The 22,500-nt window shown below is 42.1% G+C and overlaps 1 protein-coding gene across 1 annotated transcript in view; it reads right to left on the bottom strand.

Moving 5' to 3' along the window:
* pde8a (phosphodiesterase 8A) overlaps positions 1-22,500 on the bottom strand; it is a 94,728-nt gene that overhangs the window by 24,359 nt on the left and 47,869 nt on the right. Inside the window, exons 2-6 of the mRNA XM_058387546.1 lie at positions 13,374-13,430; positions 914-1,104; positions 426-482; positions 202-256; positions 1-21 (exon numbers count right to left, since the gene is read on the bottom strand). The exon at positions 1-21 is cut by the window's left edge and continues 68 nt beyond it. Of these exons, the coding sequence (XP_058243529.1) occupies positions 1-21; positions 202-256; positions 426-482; positions 914-1,104; positions 13,374-13,430 (381 nt within the window). The remainder of the gene's footprint in view (positions 22-201; positions 257-425; positions 483-913; positions 1,105-13,373; positions 13,431-22,500) is intronic.

Here is a 22,500-nt window from a genome sequence, read left to right as displayed (position 1 = left end):
ATTTGAGTTCTCAATATAGCGCTACACACACACACACACACACACACAATAAATCAAGGCTATTGTTAGCTTCTTGTTGACAATTCTATAGAGTATTAGCAGAAATTATCATTATTATGGCATTAGCAGAAATACAACTGTGTGTACATATGAACTTAAACACACACACACAAACACACACTGACACAAACACACACACACCCTGTTAAATCCAGCAGACAACAGAGGCATCACAGTGGCTTCTTCACGATCCGGCCTAGAAACAAACGAACACATTATTATTATTATTATTATTATTATTATTATTATTATTATTATTATTATTATTATTATTCAAATGCATAATGATCCTAAGTTGTGTGCAGATGTTGTGTGTGTGTTTGTGTCAGTGTGTGTGTGTGTGTGTGGGGGGGGTTAAGACAAACCTTTTCACAACAGCAACAATAACAGTGTTCTGAGAGGAGCTGAGAGCACGGATGGAGCTGCACACACACACACACACACACACACATTTACATAGTTACTTTAATATCTGTAACTCTTGGGTATATAAAGAGAGAGTGAGAGAGACTGAGAGAGACACACACAGACACAGAGAGGCATAGGGAGAGACAATGTGTCTGTCTCTGTGTCTCACAGAGAGACACAAAGAGAGAAAGACACAGAAAGAGACAGAGAGACACACAGAAAGATACAGAGAGAGAGAGACACAGAGAGAGAGAGACAGAAAGATACACAGATATATATATATATATATATATATATATATATAGAGAGAGAGAGAGAGAGAGAGAAAGACAGACAGCAAGAGATGAAGACAGACACAGAGACAGACAGATAAATAAATAGTCAGACAGACAAACAAAGAGGAAGACACAGACAGAGCCAGACAGACAGACAGACAGGTGTGTACCGGCAGAGCTGCTCTCCACTGAAGTTTCTGGAATGTCGGTGGTCGATGATGATGATGTCATGGTGTTTCTCCAGGAAGCAGTGCAGGGCAGCGTCAGGTGACCGAGCAACACTGAACTTAAACCCCGCCTTCTCACACGCACTACTGAAACCCCCGCTCTGACCGTCCTCTCTACTGAACACCAACAGTACCTGTACACACACACACACACACACACACACACACACACACTGAAACCCCCGCTCTGACCGTCCTCTCTACTGAACACCAACAGTACCTGTACACACACACACACACACACACACACACACACACACACTGAAACCCCCGCTCTGACCGTCCTCTCTACTGAACACCAACAGTACCTGTACACACACACACACACACACACACACACACACACTGAAACCCCCGCTCTGACCGTCCTCTCTACTGAACACCAACAGTACCTGTACACACACACACACACACACACACACACACTGAAACCCCCGCTCTGACCGTCCTCTCTACTGAACACCAACAGTACCTGTACACACACACACACACACACACACACACACTGAAACCCCCGCTCTGACCGTCCTCTCTACTGAACACCAACAGTACCTGTACACACACACACACACACACACACACACACACACACACTGAAACCCCCGCTCTGACCGTCCTCTCTACTGAACACCAACAGTACCTGTACACACACACACACACACACACACACACACACACTGAAACCCCCGCTCTGACCGTCCTCTCTACTGAACACCAACAGTACCTGTACACACACACACACACACACACACACACACACACACACTGAAACCCCCGCTCTGACCGTCCTCTCTACTGAACACCAACAGTACCTGTACACACACACACACACACACACACTGAAACCCCCGCTCTGACCGTCCTCTCTACTGAACACCAACAGTACCTGTACACACACACACACACACACACACACACTGAAACCCCCGCTCTGACCGTCCTCTCTACTGAACACCAACAGTACCTGTACACACACACACACACACACACACTGAAACCCCCGCTCTGACCGTCCTCTCTACTGAACACCAACAGTACCTGTACACACACACACACACACACACACTGAAACCCCCGCTCTGACCGTCCTCTCTACTGAACACCAACAGTACCTGTACACACACACACACACACACACACACACACACTGAAACCCCCGCTCTGACCGTCCTCTCTACTGAACACCAACAGTACCTGTACACACACACACACACACACACACACACACACTGAAACCCCCGCTCTGACCGTCCTCTCTACTGAACACCAACAGTACCTGTACACACACACACACACACACACACACACACACTGAAACCCCCGCTCTGACCGTCCACTCTACTGAACACCAACAGTACCTGTACACACACACACACACACACACACTGAAACCCCCGCTCTGACCGTCCTCTCTACTGAACACCAACAGTACCTGTACACACACACACACACACACACACTGAAACCCCCGCTCTGACCGTCCTCTCTACTGAACACCAACAGTACCTGTACACACACACACACACACACTGAAACCCCCGCTCTGACCGTCCTCTCTACTGAACACCAACAGTACCTGTACACACACACACACACACACACACACACACACACACTGAAACCCCCGCTCTGACCGTCCTCTCTACTGAACACCAACAGTACCTGTACACACACACACACACACACACACACACACACACACACACACACACACACTGAAACCCCCGCTCTGACCGTCCTCTCTACTGAACACCAACAGTACCTGTACACACACACACACACACACACACACACTTTACTGTTATATTTCTCTCTCTCTCTCGTGCGTAAATGGGAACAGCTTAGTTATGAGTCACTCAGGCAGACAGAGACGTCACGTAGTAGCTTATCATGCGTTTTCTTTCTCTCTCTCTCTCTCTCTCTCTCTCTCTCTCTCTCACACCCCCCCCCCACACACACAGTACAGAATGAACAGAACAGTGTTGTTGCTCTCCAAATTGAACTGAGGCAGTGCCTGTCTATCTTGCTGTAAGTCAAAACACACACACACACAGACAGCTATGACCACTGTCCTCGTCATTGTTTCTGCACAGGCTACATCATTTGAACAGTGAATAGTGTGTGTGTGTGGTGTGTGTGTGTGGTGTGTGTGTGTGTGTGTGTGTGTGTGTGTGTGTGGAACGTGGGATCAGCTGTTTGGACGATTGACAAAAACAGGAAAAGGAAATCACCACGAGTCACTTTCCTACAGCAATTAACATCAATGTACAGTCACATTCCTGTCTGTCTGTCTGTCTGACCGTATCTCCAACTGCCTGTCTGTCTGTTCGTCTGTCTGTCTGACCGTATCTCCAACTGTCTGTCTGTCTGGTCATCTGCCTGTCTGTCCCTACCTACAACTGTCTGTCTGTCACTATCTCCAACTGCCTGTCTGTCCACATCTCCAACTGCCTGTCGGTCCACATCTCCAACTGCCTGTCTGTCCCTACCTACAACTGTCTGTCTGTCCCTACCTACAACTGTCTGTCTGTCCCTACCTACAACTGTCTGTCTGTCCCTACCTACAACTGCCTGTCTGTCCCTACCTACAACTGTCTGTCTGTCCCTACCTACAACTGTCTGTCTGTCCCTACCTACAACTGTCTGTCTGTCCCTACCTACAACTGCCTGTCTGTCCCTACCTACAACTGTCTGTCTGTCCCTACCTACAACTGTCTGTCTGTCCCTACCTACAACTGTCTGTCTGTCCCTACCTACAACTGTCTGTCTGTCCCTACCTACAACTGTGTGTCTGTCACTATCTCCAACTGCCTGTCTGTCCACATCTCCAACTGCCTGTCTGTCCACATCTCCAACTGCCTGTCTGTCCACATCTCCAACTGCCTGTCTGTCCCTACCTACAACTGTCTGTCTGTCCCTACCTACAACTGTCTGTCTGTCCCTACCTACAACTGTCTGTCTGTCCCTACCTACAACTGTCTGTCTGTCCACATCTCCAACTGCCTGTCTCTCTGTCTGTCTGTCCCTATTTCCAACTGTCTGTCTGTCTGTCTGTCCCTATCTTCCCGGAGTCCCTGCCTGCACTTTACACTTAATTCTACACTGTCTTTAAGCATCACATGATCAGAAACTTAATATCTTTCTCTTTCTCTCTCTACCTTCTCTGTGGAGCTATACACCCCACTCCTGAGCTCCCAGTGTTTGCCAGTTTCCAGTGTGACCACTGCCCTACCCCTGGTCAGAGTCTCGCCGCTTGATGGTGCCCACTGGTGCTGTGGATGGATCTGTGTGGACCAGGAGACAGCCATGGACAGAGACACTTGGGGACTTTCACACCATCTCAGATCTGCCATTTCATCTGTCAGCTTGTGACCGCAAAGAACTAGTGTTTATAATGACCTTAGAAACTACACTGACCCAATAGTTCCTCATGGGTCATTGATTTCTGTTGTAGAAAGGACATTAATCAGCTACAGTTACATTATTTACTGTTTAGTGTCACCCAAATGAGGATGGTTCCCTTCTGAGCCTGGTTCCTCTCAAGGTTTCTTCCTTTCCATCCCAGGGAGTTTTTCCTTGCCACCGTCGCCACAAGCTTCTCATTAGGGGTAAAATAGTCTAATTATAGAATTTAATCATTTATTCTTATTTCTAGTTAATTAGTTATTTTTTATTATTATTTTTCATTTTCCCCTCCCCTTTCTCTGTTTTCTTCTTTCGTAAAGCTGCTTTGAGACAATGTTCATTGTAAAAGGCGCTTTACAAAATAAACTGAATTGAATTGAATATCTCCAACTGTCTGTGTCTATCTGTCCCTATCTCCAACTGTCTGTGTCTGTCTGTCCCTATCTCCAACTGTCTGTCTGTCCCTATCTCCAACTGTCTGTCTGTCCCTATCTCCAACTGTCTGTCTGTCCCTATCTCCAACTGTCTGTCTGTCCCTATCTCCAACTGTCTGTCTGTCCCTATCTCCAACTGTCTGTGTCTGTCAGTCCCTATCTCCAACTGTCTGTGTCTGTCAGTCCCTATCTCCAACTGTCTGTTTGTCTGTCCGTCCCTATCTCCAACTGTCTGTCTGTCCCTATCTCCAAATGTCTGTGTGTCACTATCTCCAACTGTCTGTCTGTCTGTCCCTATCTCCAACTGTCTGTGTCTGTCTGTCCCTATCTCCAACTGTCTGTCTGTCCCTATCTCCAACTGTCTGTCTGTCCCTATCTCCAACTGTCTGTCTGTCCCTATCTCCAACTGTCTGTCTGTCCCTATCTCCAACTGTCTGTGTCTGTCTGTCCCTATCTCCAACTGTCTGTGTCTGTCAGTCCCTATCTCCAACTGTCTGTTTGTCTGTCCGTCCCTATCTCCAACTGTCTGTCTGTCCCTATCTCCAAATGTCTGTGTGTCACTATCTCCAACTGTCTGTCTGTCTGTCCCTATCTCCAACTGACTGTCTGTCCCTATCTCCAACTGTCTGTCTGTCCCTATCTCCAAATGTCTGTCCGTCCCTATCTCCAAATGTCTGTCCGTCCCTATCTCCAACTGTCTGTCTGTCCCTATCTCCAAATGTCTGTCCATCCCTATCTCCAACTGTCTGTCTGTCCCTATCTCCAAATGTCTGTGTCCCTATCTCCAACTGTCTGTCTGTCTGTCCCTATCTCCAAATGTCTGTCTGTCCCTATCTCCAACTGTCTGTCTGTCTGTCCCTATCTCCAACTGTCTGTCTGTCTGTCCCTATCTCCAACTGTCTGTCTGTCCCTATCTCCAACTGTCTGTCTGTCCCTATCTCCAACTGTCTGTCTGTCTGTCCCTATCTCCAAATGTCTGTCCGTCCCTATCTCCAACTGTCCATCTGTCCCTATCTCCAAATGTCTGTCCGTCCCTATCTCCAACTGTCTGTCTGTCCCTATCTCCAACTGTCTGTCTGTCCCTGTCTCCAACTGTCTGTCTGTCCCTATCTCCAAATGTCTGTCCGTCCCTATCTCCAACTGTCTGTCTGTCCCTATCTCCAACTGTCTGTCTGTCCCTATCTCCAAATGTCTGTCCGTCCCTATCTCCAACTGTCTGTCTGTCCCTATCTCCAAATGTCTGTGTGTCCCTATCTCCAACTGTCTGTCTGTCTGTCCCTATCTCCAAATGTCTGTCTGTCCCTATCTCCAAATGTCTGTCTGTCTGTCTTTATCTCCAACTATCTGTCTGTCCTCATCTCCAACTGTCTGTCTCTCTGCCTGTCTGCCCTATCTCCATCTGTCTGTCTGACTCTTCCTCTTTCTGTCCATCTCTCTCTCTCTGTGCAAGTGTTATATAGTAATGAAGGGGTTAACAGAGAGAGAGAGAGAGTGTGTGAAGAGTGTAATAATAAAGGGGTTAACAGTGTGTGTGTGTGTGTGTATAAAAATTGTAATAATAAAGCGGTAAACAGTGTGTGTGTGTGTGTGTGTATGTGTAAAGATTGTAATAATAAAGGGGTTAACAGTGTGTGTGTGTGTGTGTGTGTGTGTATGTGTGTGTGTGTGTGTGTGTATGTATGTGTGTGTGTGTAAAGATTGTAATAATAAAGCGGTTAACAGTGTGTGTGTGTGTGTGTGTGTGTGTAAAGATTGTAATAATAAAGGGGTTAACAGTGCGAGTGTGTGTGTGTGTAAAGATTGTAATAATAAAGCGGTTAACAGTGTGTGTGTGTGTGTGTGTGTAAAGATTGTAATAATAAAGGGGTTAACAGTGTGTGTGTGTGTGTGTGTGTGTAAAGATTGTAATAATAAAGGGGTTAACAGTGTGTGTGTGTGTGTGTGTGTGTGTGTATGTGTGTGTGTGTGTGTGTGTGTGTATGTATGTGTGTGTGTGTAAAGATTGTAATAATAAAGCGGTTAACAGTGTGTGTGTGTGTGTGTGTGTGTGTGTAAAGATTGTAATAATAAAGGGGTTAACAGTGCGTGTGTGTGTGTGTAAAGATTGTAATAATAAAGGGGTTAACAGTGTGTGTGTGTGTGTGTGTGTATGTGTGTGTGTGTGTGTGTGTGTAAAGATTGTAATAATAAAGGGGTTAACAGTGTGTGTGTGTGTGTGTGTAAAGATTGTAATAATAAAGGGGTTAACAGTGTGTGTGTGTGTGTGTGTGTGTGTAAAGATTGTAATAATAAAGGGGTTAACAGTGTGTGTGTGTGTGTGTGTAAAGATTGTAATAATAAAGGGGTTAACAGTGTGTGTGTGTGTGTAAAGATTGTAATAATAAAGGGGTTAACAGTGTGTGTGTGTTTAAAGATTGTAATAATAAAGCGGTTAACAGTGTGTGTGTGTGTGTGTGTGTGTGTGTAAAGATTGTAATAATAAAGGGGTTAACAGTGTGTGTGTGTGTGTGTGTGTGTAAAGATTGTAATAATAAAGGGGTTAACAGTGTGTGTGTGTGTGTGTGTGTGTGTGTAAAGATTGTAATAATAAAGGGGTTAACAGTGTGTGTGTGTAAAGATTGTAATAATAAAGCGGTTAACAGTGTGTGTGTGTGTGTGTGTGTAAAGATTGTAATAATAAAGGGGTTAACAGTGTGTGTGTGTGTGTGTGTAAAGATTGTAATAATAAAGGGGTTAACAGTGTGTGTGTGTGTGTGTGGGTAGATTGTAATAATAAAGGGGTTAACAGTGTGTGTGTGTGTAAAGATTGTAATAATAAAGGGGTTAACAGTGTGTGTGTGTGTGTGTAAAGATTGTAATAATAAAGGGGTTAACAGTGTGTGTGTGTGTGTGTGTGTGTGTAAAGATTGTAATAATAAAGGGGTTAACAGTGTGTGTGTGTAAAGATTGTAATAATAAAGGGGTTAACAGTGTGTGTGTGTGTGTGTGTGTAAAGATTGTAATAATAAAGGGGTTAACAGTGTGTGTGTGTGTGGGTAAAGATTGTAATAATAAAGGGGTTAACAGTGTGTGTGTGTGTGTGTGGGTGTAAAGATTGTAATATTAAAGGGGTTAACAGTGTGTGTGTGTGTGTGTGTGGGTGTAAAGATTGTAATAATAAAGGGGTTAACAGTGTGTGTGTGTGTGTGTGTAAAGATTGTAATAATAAAGGGGTTAACAGTGTGTGTGTGTGTGTAAAGATTGTAATAATAAAGGGGTTAACAGTGTGTGTGTGGGTGTAAAGATTGTAATAATAAAGGGGTTAACAGTGTGTGTGTCTGTGTGTGTGTGTGTGTGTAAAGATTGTAATAATAAAGGGGTTAACAGTGTGTGTGTGTGTGTGTGTGTGGGTGTAAAGATTGTAATAATAAAGGGGTTAACAGTGTGTGTGTAAAGATTGTAATAATAAAGGGGTTAACAGTGTGTGTGTGTGTGTGTGTGTGTGTGTGTGTGTGTGTGTAAAGATTGTAATAATAAAGGGGTTAACAGTGTGTGTGTGTGTGTGTGGGTGTAAAGATTGTAATAATAAAGGGGTTAACAGTGTGTGTGTAAAGATTGTAATAATAAAGGGGTTAACAGTGTGTGTGTGTGTGTGTGTGTGTGTGTGTGTGTTTTCATTAACTCCTATTCCCTGTGGTACATGCTGTGAACTGCTGCTAGGCTGAGAATAAACGTGTGAAACACACACACTGTTAACCCCTTTATTATTACAATCTTTACACACACACACACACACACACACACACACTGTTAACCCCTTTATTATTACAATCTTTACACACACACACACACACACACACACACACACTGTTAACCCCTTTATTATTACAATCTTTACACACACACACACACACTGTTAACCCCTTTATTATTACAATCTTTACACACACACACACACACACACTGTTAACCCCTTTATTATTACAATCTTTACACACACACACACACACACACTGTTAACCCCTTTATTATTACAATCTTTACACACACACACACACACACACACACTGTTAACCCCTTTATTATTACAATCTTTACACACACACACACACACACACACACACTGTTAACCCCTTTATTATTACAATCTTTACACACACACACACACACACTGTTAACCCCTTTATTATTACAATCTTTACACACACACACACACACTGTTAACCCCTTTATTATTACAATCTTTACACACACACACTGTTAACCCCTTTATTATTACAATCTTTACACACACACACTGTTAACCCCTTTATTATTACAATCTTTACACACACACACACACACACTGTTAACCCCTTTATTATTACAATCTTTACACACACACACACACACACACTGTTAACCCCTTTATTATTACAATCTTTACACACACACACACACACACACACACACACACTGTTAACCCCTTTATTATTACAATCTTTACACACACACACACACACACACACACACACACTGTTAACCCCTTTATTATTACAATCTTTACACACACACACACACACACACTGTTAACCCCTTTATTATTACAATCTTTACACACACACACACACACACACACACTGTTAACCCCTTTATTATTACAATCTTTACACACACACACACACACACACACACACACACACTGTTAACCCCTTTATTATTACAATCTTTACACACACACACACACACACACACTGTTAACCCCTTTATTATTACAATCTTTACACACACACACACACACACACTGTTAACCCCTTTATTATTACAATCTTTACACACACACACACACTGTTAACCCCTTTATTATTACAATCTTTACACACACACACACACACACACACTGTTAACCCCTTTATTATTACAATCTTTACACACACACACACACACACACACTGTTAACCCCTTTATTATTACAATCTTTACACACACACACACACACACTGTTAACCCCTTTATTATTACAATCTTTACACACACACACACACACTGTTAACCCCTTTATTATTACAATCTTTACACACACACTGTTAACCCCTTTATTATTACAATCTTTACACACACACACACACACACTGTTAACCCCTTTATTATTACAATCTTTACACACACACACACACACACACTGTTAACCCCTTTATTATTACAATCTTTACACACACACACACACACACACACACACTGTTAACCCCTTTATTATTACAATCTTTACACACACACACACACACACACTGTTAACCCCTTTATTATTACAATCTTTACACACACACACACACACACACACTGTTAACCCCTTTATTATTACAATCTTTACACACACACACACACACACACTGTTAACCCCTTTATTATTACAATCTTTACACACACACACACACACACTGTTAACCCCTTTATTATTACAATCTTTACACACACACACACACACACACTGTTAACCCCTTTATTATTACAATCTTTACACACACACACACACACACACTGTTAACCCCTTTATTATTACAATCTTTACACACACACACACACACACACACACACACACACACTGTTAACCCCTTTATTATTACAATCTTTACACACACACACACACACACACACTGTTAACCCCTTTATTATTACAATCTTTACACACACACACACACACACACACACTGTTAACCCCTTTATTATTACAATCTTTACACACACACACACACACACACACTGTTAACCCCTTTATTATTACAATCTTTACACACACACACACACTGTTAACCCCTTTATTATTACAATCTTTACACACACACACTGTTAACCCCTTTATTATTACAATCTTTACACACACACACACACACTGTTAACCCCTTTATTATTACAATCTTTACACACACACACACACACACACACACACACTGTTAACCCCTTTATTATTACAATCTTTACACACACACTGTTAACCCCTTTATTATTACAATCTTTACACACACACACACACACACACTGTTAACCCCTTTATTATTACAATCTTTACACACACACACACACACACACACACTGTTAACCCCTTTATTATTACAATCTTTACACACACACACACACACACACACTGTTAACCCCTTTATTATTACAATCTTTACACACACACACACACACACACACACTGTTAACCCCTTTATTATTACAATCTTTACACACACACACACACACACACTGTTAACCCCTTTATTATTACAATCTTTACACACACACACACACACACACACTGTTAACCCCTTTATTATTACAATCTTTACACACACACACACACACACACACTGTTAACCCCTTTATTATTACAATCTTTACACACACACACACACACACACACTGTTAACCCCTTTATTATTACAATCTTTACACACACACACACACACACACTGTTAACCCCTTTATTATTACAATCTTTACACACACACACACACACACTGTTAACCCCTTTATTATTACAATCTTTACACACACACACACACACACACACACACACACTGTTAACCCCTTTATTATTACAATCTTTACACACACACACACACACACACACTGTTAACCCCTTTATTATTACAATCTTTACACACACACACACACACACACACACTGTTAACCCCTTTATTATTACAATCTTTACACACACACACACACTGTTAACCCCTTTATTATTACAATCTTTACACACACACACTGTTAACCCCTTTATTATTACAATCTTTACACACACACACACACACACACTGTTAACCCCTTTATTATTACAATCTTTACACACACACACACACTGTTAACCCCTTTATTATTACAATCTTTACACACACACACACACTGTTAACCCCTTTATTATTACAATCTTTACACACACACACACACACACACACACACACACACTGTTAACCCCTTTATTATTACAATCTTTACACACACACACACACACACACACTGTTAACCCCTTTATTATTACAATCTTTACACACACACACACACACACACACTGTTAACCCCTTTATTATTACAATCTTTACACACACACACACACACACACACACACACACACACACACACTGTTAACCCCTTTATTATTACAATCTTTACACACACACACACACACACACTGTTAACCCCTTTATTATTACAATCTTTACACACACACACACACACACACTGTTAACCCCTTTATTATTACAATCTTTACACACACACACACACACACACTGTTAACCCCTTTATTATTACAATCTTTACACACACACACACACACACACACTGTTAACCCCTTTATTATTACAATCTTTACACACACACACACACACACACTGTTAACCCCTTTATTATTACAATCTTTACACACACACACACACACACTGTTAACCCCTTTATTATTACAATCTTTACACACACACACACACACACTGTTAACCCCTTTATTATTACAATCTTTACACACACACACACACACACTGTTAACCCCTTTATTATTACAATCTTTACACACACACACACACACACACTGTTAACCCCTTTATTATTACAATCTTTACACACACACACACACACACACACACTGTTAACCCCTTTATTATTACAATCTTTACACACACACACACACACACACTGTTAACCCCTTTATTATTACAATCTTTACACACACACACACACACACACACACACTGTTAACCCCTTTATTATTACAATCTTTACACACACACACACACTGTTAACTCCTTTATTATTACAATCTTTACACATACACACACACACACACTGTTAACCCCTTTATTATTACAATCTTTACACATACACACACACACACTGTTAACCCCTTTATTATTACAATCTTTACACACACACACACACACACACACACCTCTCTGTTACAATACAATGAAAATATCAGAAACCTCTCTCCTTCTCCTTCTCTCCATCTCTCGCCTTCTTCTTCTTACCCTCTTTCTTTCTTTTCTTCTTTCTTTTCTATATTCTCTCTTCTCTTCATCATCCACTACTTTACACTTTCTCACTTTCTTTTTTCCTTTCAACACCACTTCCTATCCATCCCTTATTTCTTTGACTTTTTTACTTCCTTTTTCCTAATTTTTTGTTCAGTTTACTTTTCTGTCTTTCCCGCCACTTCTCCCCTTCCTCTTTGTCTCTCTCTACATCTTCCCTCCTTTTCTCTTCGTTTTTTTTCCCTTTTCTTCTCTTTCACTCCTCTCTCTTTTTCCTTCTATGGCACATTACTGTTACTGTTTGCTTTGGTAGCCATAGAAACTGCTGGGATTTCATCTGCCACAGCTGATTGGAGGAGCAAGAGCAGAATTCCAAACACACACACACACACAGCAGAGTTTTCCCACGAAAGTTTGCTTCCCACATATGCAAAGGCAACAGCTACAGTACAACCTCTCTCTCTCTCTCTCTTTTTCTCAGTCTCTCACTCTCTCTCTCTGTCTCTTTCTCAGTCTCTCTCTCAGAGTCTCTCTCTCTCTCTCTCTCTCTCTCTGTCTCTCTCTCTCTCACACACACACACACACACACACTTTTACCTGAATCTGATCTTCATATAACTTCATTGGTCCAAACTGTACCTCGGTCAGTGAGCTCTGAAACACATTTAAATCAGATTAATTGCTGATGTAATTCAGATGATTCATGAATCATTTCAACATGACACACTGATTCAGTCATGGAATTACTTTTCATTTTTAGAAAAAAATATTACTGTGATTTAGGAAGCCACACCCCTTCAGTGTTATTGATATATAGACAGCGGAGACCACACCCCTTCAGTGTTATTGATATATAGACAGCGGAGACCACACCCCTTCAGTGTTATTGATATATAGACAGCGGAGACCACACCCCTTCAGTGTTATTGATATATACACAGTGGAGACCACACCCCTTCAGTGTTATTGATATATACACAGTGGAGACCACACCCCTTCAGCATTATTTACACATTCAGAGACCACACCCCTTCAGTGTTATTGACATATACACAGTGGAGACCACACCCCTTCAGCATTATTTACACATTCAGAGACCACACCCCTTCAGTGTTATTGATATATACACAGCAGAGACCACACCCCTTCAGTGTTATTGCTATTTGCACATTCAGAGACCACACCCCCTTCAGTGTTATTGATATATAGACAGCGGAGACCACACCCCTTCAGTGTTATTAATATATACAGAGCAGAGATCACACCCCTTCAGTGTTATTAATATATACACAGCAGAGACCACACCCCTTCAGTGTTATTAATATATACACAGCAGAGACCACACCCCTTCAGTGTTATTAATATATACACAGCGGAGACCACACCCCTTCAGTGTTATTAATATATACACAGCAGAGACCACACCCCTTCAGTGTTATTAATATATACACAGCAGAGATCACACCCCTTCAGTGTTATTAATATATACACAGCAGAGACCACACCCCTTAAGTGTTATTGATTTACACACAGCAGAGGCCACACCCCTTCAGCATTATTTACACATTCAGAGACCACACCCCTTCAGTGTTATTGATATATACACAGCGGAGACCACACCCCTTAAGTGTTATTGATTTACACACAGCAGAGGCCACACCCCTTCAGCATTATTTACACATTCAGAGACCACACCCCTTCAGTGTTATTGATATATACACAGCGGAGACCACACCCCTTCAGTGTTATTGATATATACACAGTGGAGACCACACCCCTTCAGTGTTACTGATATATAGACAGCGGAGACCACACCCCTTCAGTGTTATTGATATATACACAGCAGAGACCACACCCCTTCAGTGTTATTGCTATTTGCACATTCAGAGACCACACCCCCTTCAGTGTTATTGATATATAGACAGCGGAGACCACACCCCTTCAGTGTTATTAATATATACACAGCAGAGACCACACCCCTTCAGTGTTATTAATATATACACAGCAGAGACCACACCCCTTCAGTGTTATTAATATATACACAGCAGAGACCACACCCCTTCAGTGTTATTAATATATACACAGCGGAGACCACACCCCTTCAGTGTTATTAATATATACACAGCGGAGACCACACCCCTTCAGTGTTATTAATATATACACAGCAGAGACCACACCCCTTAAGTGTTATTGATTTACACACAGCAGAGGCCACACCCTCTTTCACTGTGAAGCTTTTTCAGCCTGATTTTGTCACTGCACACATCACACATCACACATCATAAATAAATAAATAAATAAATAACGTTTGTCGTGAGCTGGGATTGGTCAAGCTCAGTTCTGTCAAACTCACATACACACTCGAACACACACACACTCACACACACAGGTGACAGGTGTGTGTTTTTTTCTCTCAGTGTGTGTTGTGTGTGTGTTGGTGCACATTATTGTGTGTTATTACAGTAGCATGTGGGTGTGTCCAGCTGGGGGGGGGTGGTATCAGGAGGTCCTGAGCTGTTATCTGGGAGAAGATCAGGTCAGATGGAGCTGGAATGCTGTGGGACATGTCGGGTTTCTTCCTGCTGAAAAATCTCATCTACACCAAGTGCACGTGTTAGCATTAGCTCACAGAGACGCGCGCCTTTCTTCTAGCTATGTTTGTTTGTTTGTTTTTAATATCCTTTGTAACATCAACGTAGTGTTTTAGAGTTTAGCATTGCTAGCAACAGTGCTCTCCTCAAACTAGCCGATTATCAAGTCCTGATGAAATTCAGCTAATCGCAGCATCACGCTAATGCTAATTTTATCATCTGGATTTAGAATTCCTGCGGGAATTCACAGCCGGAGTACCGATGACTTCTGCAGTGTTGCCATGGAAACCGCTATAACAAGCGTCTCTCCAGCAGACGTTTCCACATTCCACCAGCTCGCACCTTCATTCCAACGTTAAACTCCGCCTTGAAATTGAAAGAATTCACTCAAAGTGAAATATTCATCTCGGAATCTCAACATTCCGCTCAGGATTTTTTAGAATTCCATTCACAATTCCGACGTTCTGCTAAGAACTGAAACTTTCCTCTCAGAATTTAATCCATTTGCTCGAAATTTACAATGCCATTCGGAATTTAAACTTTCCACTTCATACACACACACCCCCCCGGGAGAGTGTGTGTGTGTGTGTGTCGGGTCATCGTTACGCTGGGAATAAAGAACGCTCCGGAATCTGCAGATTACTGAAGGATGAGGAGTTACTGCACTTCACTCGGAATTTTACACATTCAGGAATCTCACTGCACTGACGGTATGATTACTGCACACTACACACACACTACTGAGATACAAACACACACACACACTACTGAGATAAACACAAACAGACACACTACTGAGATACACACACAGACACACACACAATACTGAGATACACACACACACACTACTAAGATACACACACACACAGACACACTACTGAGATACACACACACACACACTACTAAGATACACACAGACACAAACACATTACTGAGATACACACACACAGACACACTACTGAGATACACACACACTAGTGAGATACACACACACACACACACACACTACTGAGATACAAACACACAGAGACACACACACACACTACTGAGATACAAACACAGAGACACACACACATAGTACTGAAATACACACACACACACTACTGAGATACAAACACACAGACACACACACACCACTGAGATACAAACACACACAGACACACACTACTGAGATATAAACACACACACACACATACACACTACTGAGATTCAAACACACTACTGAGATACAAACACACAGACACACACACACACTACTGAGATACACACACACACACTACTGAGATACAAACACACAGACACACACACACACACTACTGAGATACACACACACACACACACACTACTGAGATACAAACACACAGACACACACACACACACACACTAGTGAGATACACACACACACACACACACACACACACTACAGAGATACACACACACACACACACACACACTACTGAGATACAAACACACACACACTACTGAGATAAACACAAACAGACACACTACTGAGATACACACACAGACACACACACAATACTGAGATACACACACACACTACTGAGATACACACACACACAGACACAATACTGAGATACACACACAGACACACGAACTTCTGAGAAACACACACACACTAGTGATATACACACACTCAGTACTGAAATACAAACACACAGACACACACACACTACTGAGATACAAACACACAGACACACACACACACTACTGAGATACAAACACACAGACACACACACACACACTACAGAGATACACACACACACACACTACTGAGATACAAACACACAGACACACACACACACTACTGAGATACAAACACACAAACACACTACTGAGATACAAACACACAGACACACACACACACTACTGAGATACACACACACAGACACACTACTGAGATACACACACACTAGTGAGATACACACACACACACACACACTACTGAGATACAAACACACAGACACACACACACACTACTGAGATACAAACACACAGACACACACACACACTACTGAGATACACACACACACACACTACAGAGATACACACACACTACTGAGATACAAACACACAGACACACACACACACACTACTGAGATACACACACACAGACACACACACACTACTGAGATACAAACACACAGACACACACACACACACTACTGAGATACACACACACAGACATACACACACACTACTGAGATACACAAACACACACACACTACTGAGATACAAACACACAGACACACACACACACTACAGAGATACACACACACACACACACACACTACTGAGATACAAACACACAGACACACACACACACTACTGAGATACACACACACACTACTGAGATACAAACACACAGACACACACACACACTACTGAGATACAAACACACAGACACACACACACACACACACACTACTGAGATACAAACACACAAACACACTACTGAGATACAAACACACAGACACACACACACACACACACACACACACACTACTGAGATACAAACACACAGACACACACTACTGAGATACAAACACACAGACACACACACACACTACTGAGATACACACACACACACTACTGAGATACAAACACACAGACACACACACACTACTGAGATACAAACACACAGACACACACACACACACACACACACACTACTGAGATACAAACACACAAACACACTACTGAGATACAAACACACAGACACACACACACACTACTGAGAGACACACACACACACACACACACACACTACTGAGATACAAACACACAGACACACACTACTGAGATACAAACACACAGACACACACACACACTACTGAGATACACACACACACACTACTGAGATACAAACACACAGACACACACACACACTACTGAGATACACACACACACTACTGAGATACAAACACACAGACACACAGACACACTACTGAGATACACACACACACACACACTACTGAGATACACACACACTACTGAGATACAAACACACAGACACACACACACACTACTGAGATACACACACACTACTGAGATACAAACACACAGACACACACACACACTACTGAGATACAAACACACAGACACACACTACTGAGATACAAACACACAGACACACACACACACTACTGAGATACAAACACACAGACACACACACACACTACTGAGATACACACACACACACTACTGAGATACAAACACACAGACACACACACACTACTGAGATACACACACACACTACTGAGATACAAACACACAGACACACACACACACTACTGAGATACAAACACACAGACACACACACACACTACTGAGATACACACACACACACACACACTACAGAGATACACACACACTACTGAGATACAAACACACAGACACACACACACACTACTGAGATACAAACACACAGACACACACACACACTACTGAGATACACACACACACACACTACAGAGATACACACACACTACTGAGATACAAACACACACACACACTACTGAGATACAAACACACAGACACACACACACACTACAGAGATACAAACACACAGACACACACACACACTACTGAGATACACACACACACACACACTACAGAGATACACACACACTACTGAGATACAAACACACAGACACACACACACACTACTGAGATACACACACAGACACACACACACACAACTGAGATACACACACACTACTGAGATACAAACACACAGACACACACACACACTACTGAGATACACACACACACACTACTGAGATACAAACACACAGACACACACACACACTACAGAGATACAAACACACAGACACACACACACACTACAGAGATACACACACACAGACACACACACACACTACTGAGATACACACACACACTACAGAGATACACACACACACACACACACTACTGAGATACAAACACACAGACACACACACACACTACTGAGATACAAACAGACACACACACACACACACACTACTGAGATACAAACACACAGACACACACACACACTACTGAGATACAAACAGACACACACACACACACTACAGAGATACACACACACACACACACACACTACTGAGATACAAACACACAGAGACACACACACACTACTGAGATACACATACACACACACACTACAGAGATACACACACACACTACTGAGATACAAACACACAAACACACACACTACAGAGATACACACACACACACACACTACAGAGATACACACACACTACTGAGATACAAACACACACACACACTACTGAGATACAAACACACAGACACACACACACACTACTGAGATACAAACACACACACACTACAGAGATACAAACACACAGACACACACACACACTACTGAGATACACACACACACACACTACAGAGATACACACACACTACTGAGATACAAACACACAGACACACACACACACTACTGAGATACAAACACACACACACACTACTGAGATACACACACACTACTGAGATACAAACACACAGACACACACACACACTACTGAGATACACACACACACACACACTACAGAGATACACACACACTACTGAGATACAAACACACAGACACACACACACACTACTGAGATACACACACACAGACACACACACAACTGAGATACACACACACAGACACACACACACACTACTGATATACACACACACACACTACTGAGATACAAACACACAGACACACACACACACACTACAGAGATACAAACACACAGACACACACACACACTACAGAGATACACACACACAGACACACACACACACTACTGAGATACACACACACACACACACACTACAGAGATACACACACACACACACACACTACTGAGATACAAACACACAGACACACACACACTACTGAGATACAAACAGACACACACACACACACACTACTGAGATACAAACACACAGACACACACACACACTACTGAGATACAAACAGACACACACACACACACTACAGAGATACACACACACACACACACTACTGAGATACAAACACACAGAGACACACACACACTACTGAGATACACATACACACACACACTACAGAGATACACACACACACTACTGAGATACAAACACACAGACACACACACTACAGAGATACACACACACACACACACTACTGAGATACAAACACACAGACACACACACACACTACTGAGATACAAACACACACACACACACACTACTGAGATGCAAACACACAGAGACACACACACACACTACTGAGATACAAACACACAGACACACACACACACACTACTGAGATACAAACACACAGACACACACACACTACTGAGATACACAAACACACACTACTGAGATACAAACACAGACACACACACACACACACTACTGAGATATACACACACACACACTACTGAGATACAAACACACAGACACACACACACACACACTACTGAGATACACACACACACACACTACTGAGATACACAAACACACACAACTGAGATATAAACACACAGACACACACACACTACTGAGATATAAACACACACAGATGCACATACACACTACTGAGATATAAACACACACAGACGCACATACACACACTACTGAGATACAAACACACACAGACACACACACACTACTGAGATATAAACACACACAGACGCACATACACACTACTGAGATATAAACACACACAGACGCACATACACACTACTGAGATATAAACACACACACACAACTGAGGTACAAACACACACACACACACTACTGAGATATAAACACACACACACACACTACTGAGATACAAACACACACAGACACACACACACACTACTGAGATATAAACACACACACTACTGAGGTACAAACACACACACACACACACTACTGAGGTACAAACACACACACACACACACTACTGAGATATAAACACACACACACACACTACTGAGATATAAACACACACACACACTACTGAGGTACAAACACACACACACACTACTGAGGTACAAACACACACACACACTACTGAGGTACAAACACACACACACACTACTGAGGTACAAACACACACACACACACACTACTGAGGTACAAACACACACACACACTACTGAGATATAAACACACACACACACTACTGAGATATAAACACACACACACACACACTACTGAGGTACAAACACACACACACACTACTGAGATATAAACACACACACACACTACTGAGGTACAAACACACACACACACACACACTACTGAGATATAAACACACACACTACTGAGGTACAAACACACACACACACACACACTACTGAGATATAAACACACACACACACACTACTGAGATACAAACACACACACACACACTACTGAGGTACAAACACACACACACACACACTACTGAGATATAAACACACACACACACTACTGAGATACAAACACACACAGACACACTACTGAGATATAAACACACACACACACTACTGAGATACAAACACACACAGACACACACACACTACTGAGATATAAACACACGCACACACACTACTGAGATATAAACACACACACACACACTACTGAGGTACAAACACACACACACACACTACTGAGATATAAACACACACACACACACTACTGAGATACAAACACACACAGACACACACACACACACTACTGAGATATAAACACACACACACTACTGAGGTACAAACACACACACACACACTACTGAGATATACACACACACACACTACTGAGATACAAACACACAGACACACACACACACACTACTGAGATACACACACACACACACTACTGAGATACACAAACACACACACACTATTGAGATACAAACACACACAACTGAGATATAAACACACACACACACACACTACTGAGATATAAACACACACAGACGCACATACACACTACTGAGATATAAACACACACAGACACACACACACTACTGAGATATAAACACACACAGACGCACATACACACTACTGAGATATAAACACACACACACTACTGAGATACAAACACACAGACACACACACACACACTACTGAGATACACAA

Source organism: Hemibagrus wyckioides, linkage group LG04, assembly GCF_019097595.1.
Source record: "Hemibagrus wyckioides isolate EC202008001 linkage group LG04, SWU_Hwy_1.0, whole genome shotgun sequence".
In the NCBI taxonomy this organism is placed as follows: Eukaryota; Metazoa; Chordata; class Actinopteri; order Siluriformes; family Bagridae; genus Hemibagrus; species Hemibagrus wyckioides.
This window is presented reverse-complemented; position numbering and strand designations above follow the sequence as displayed.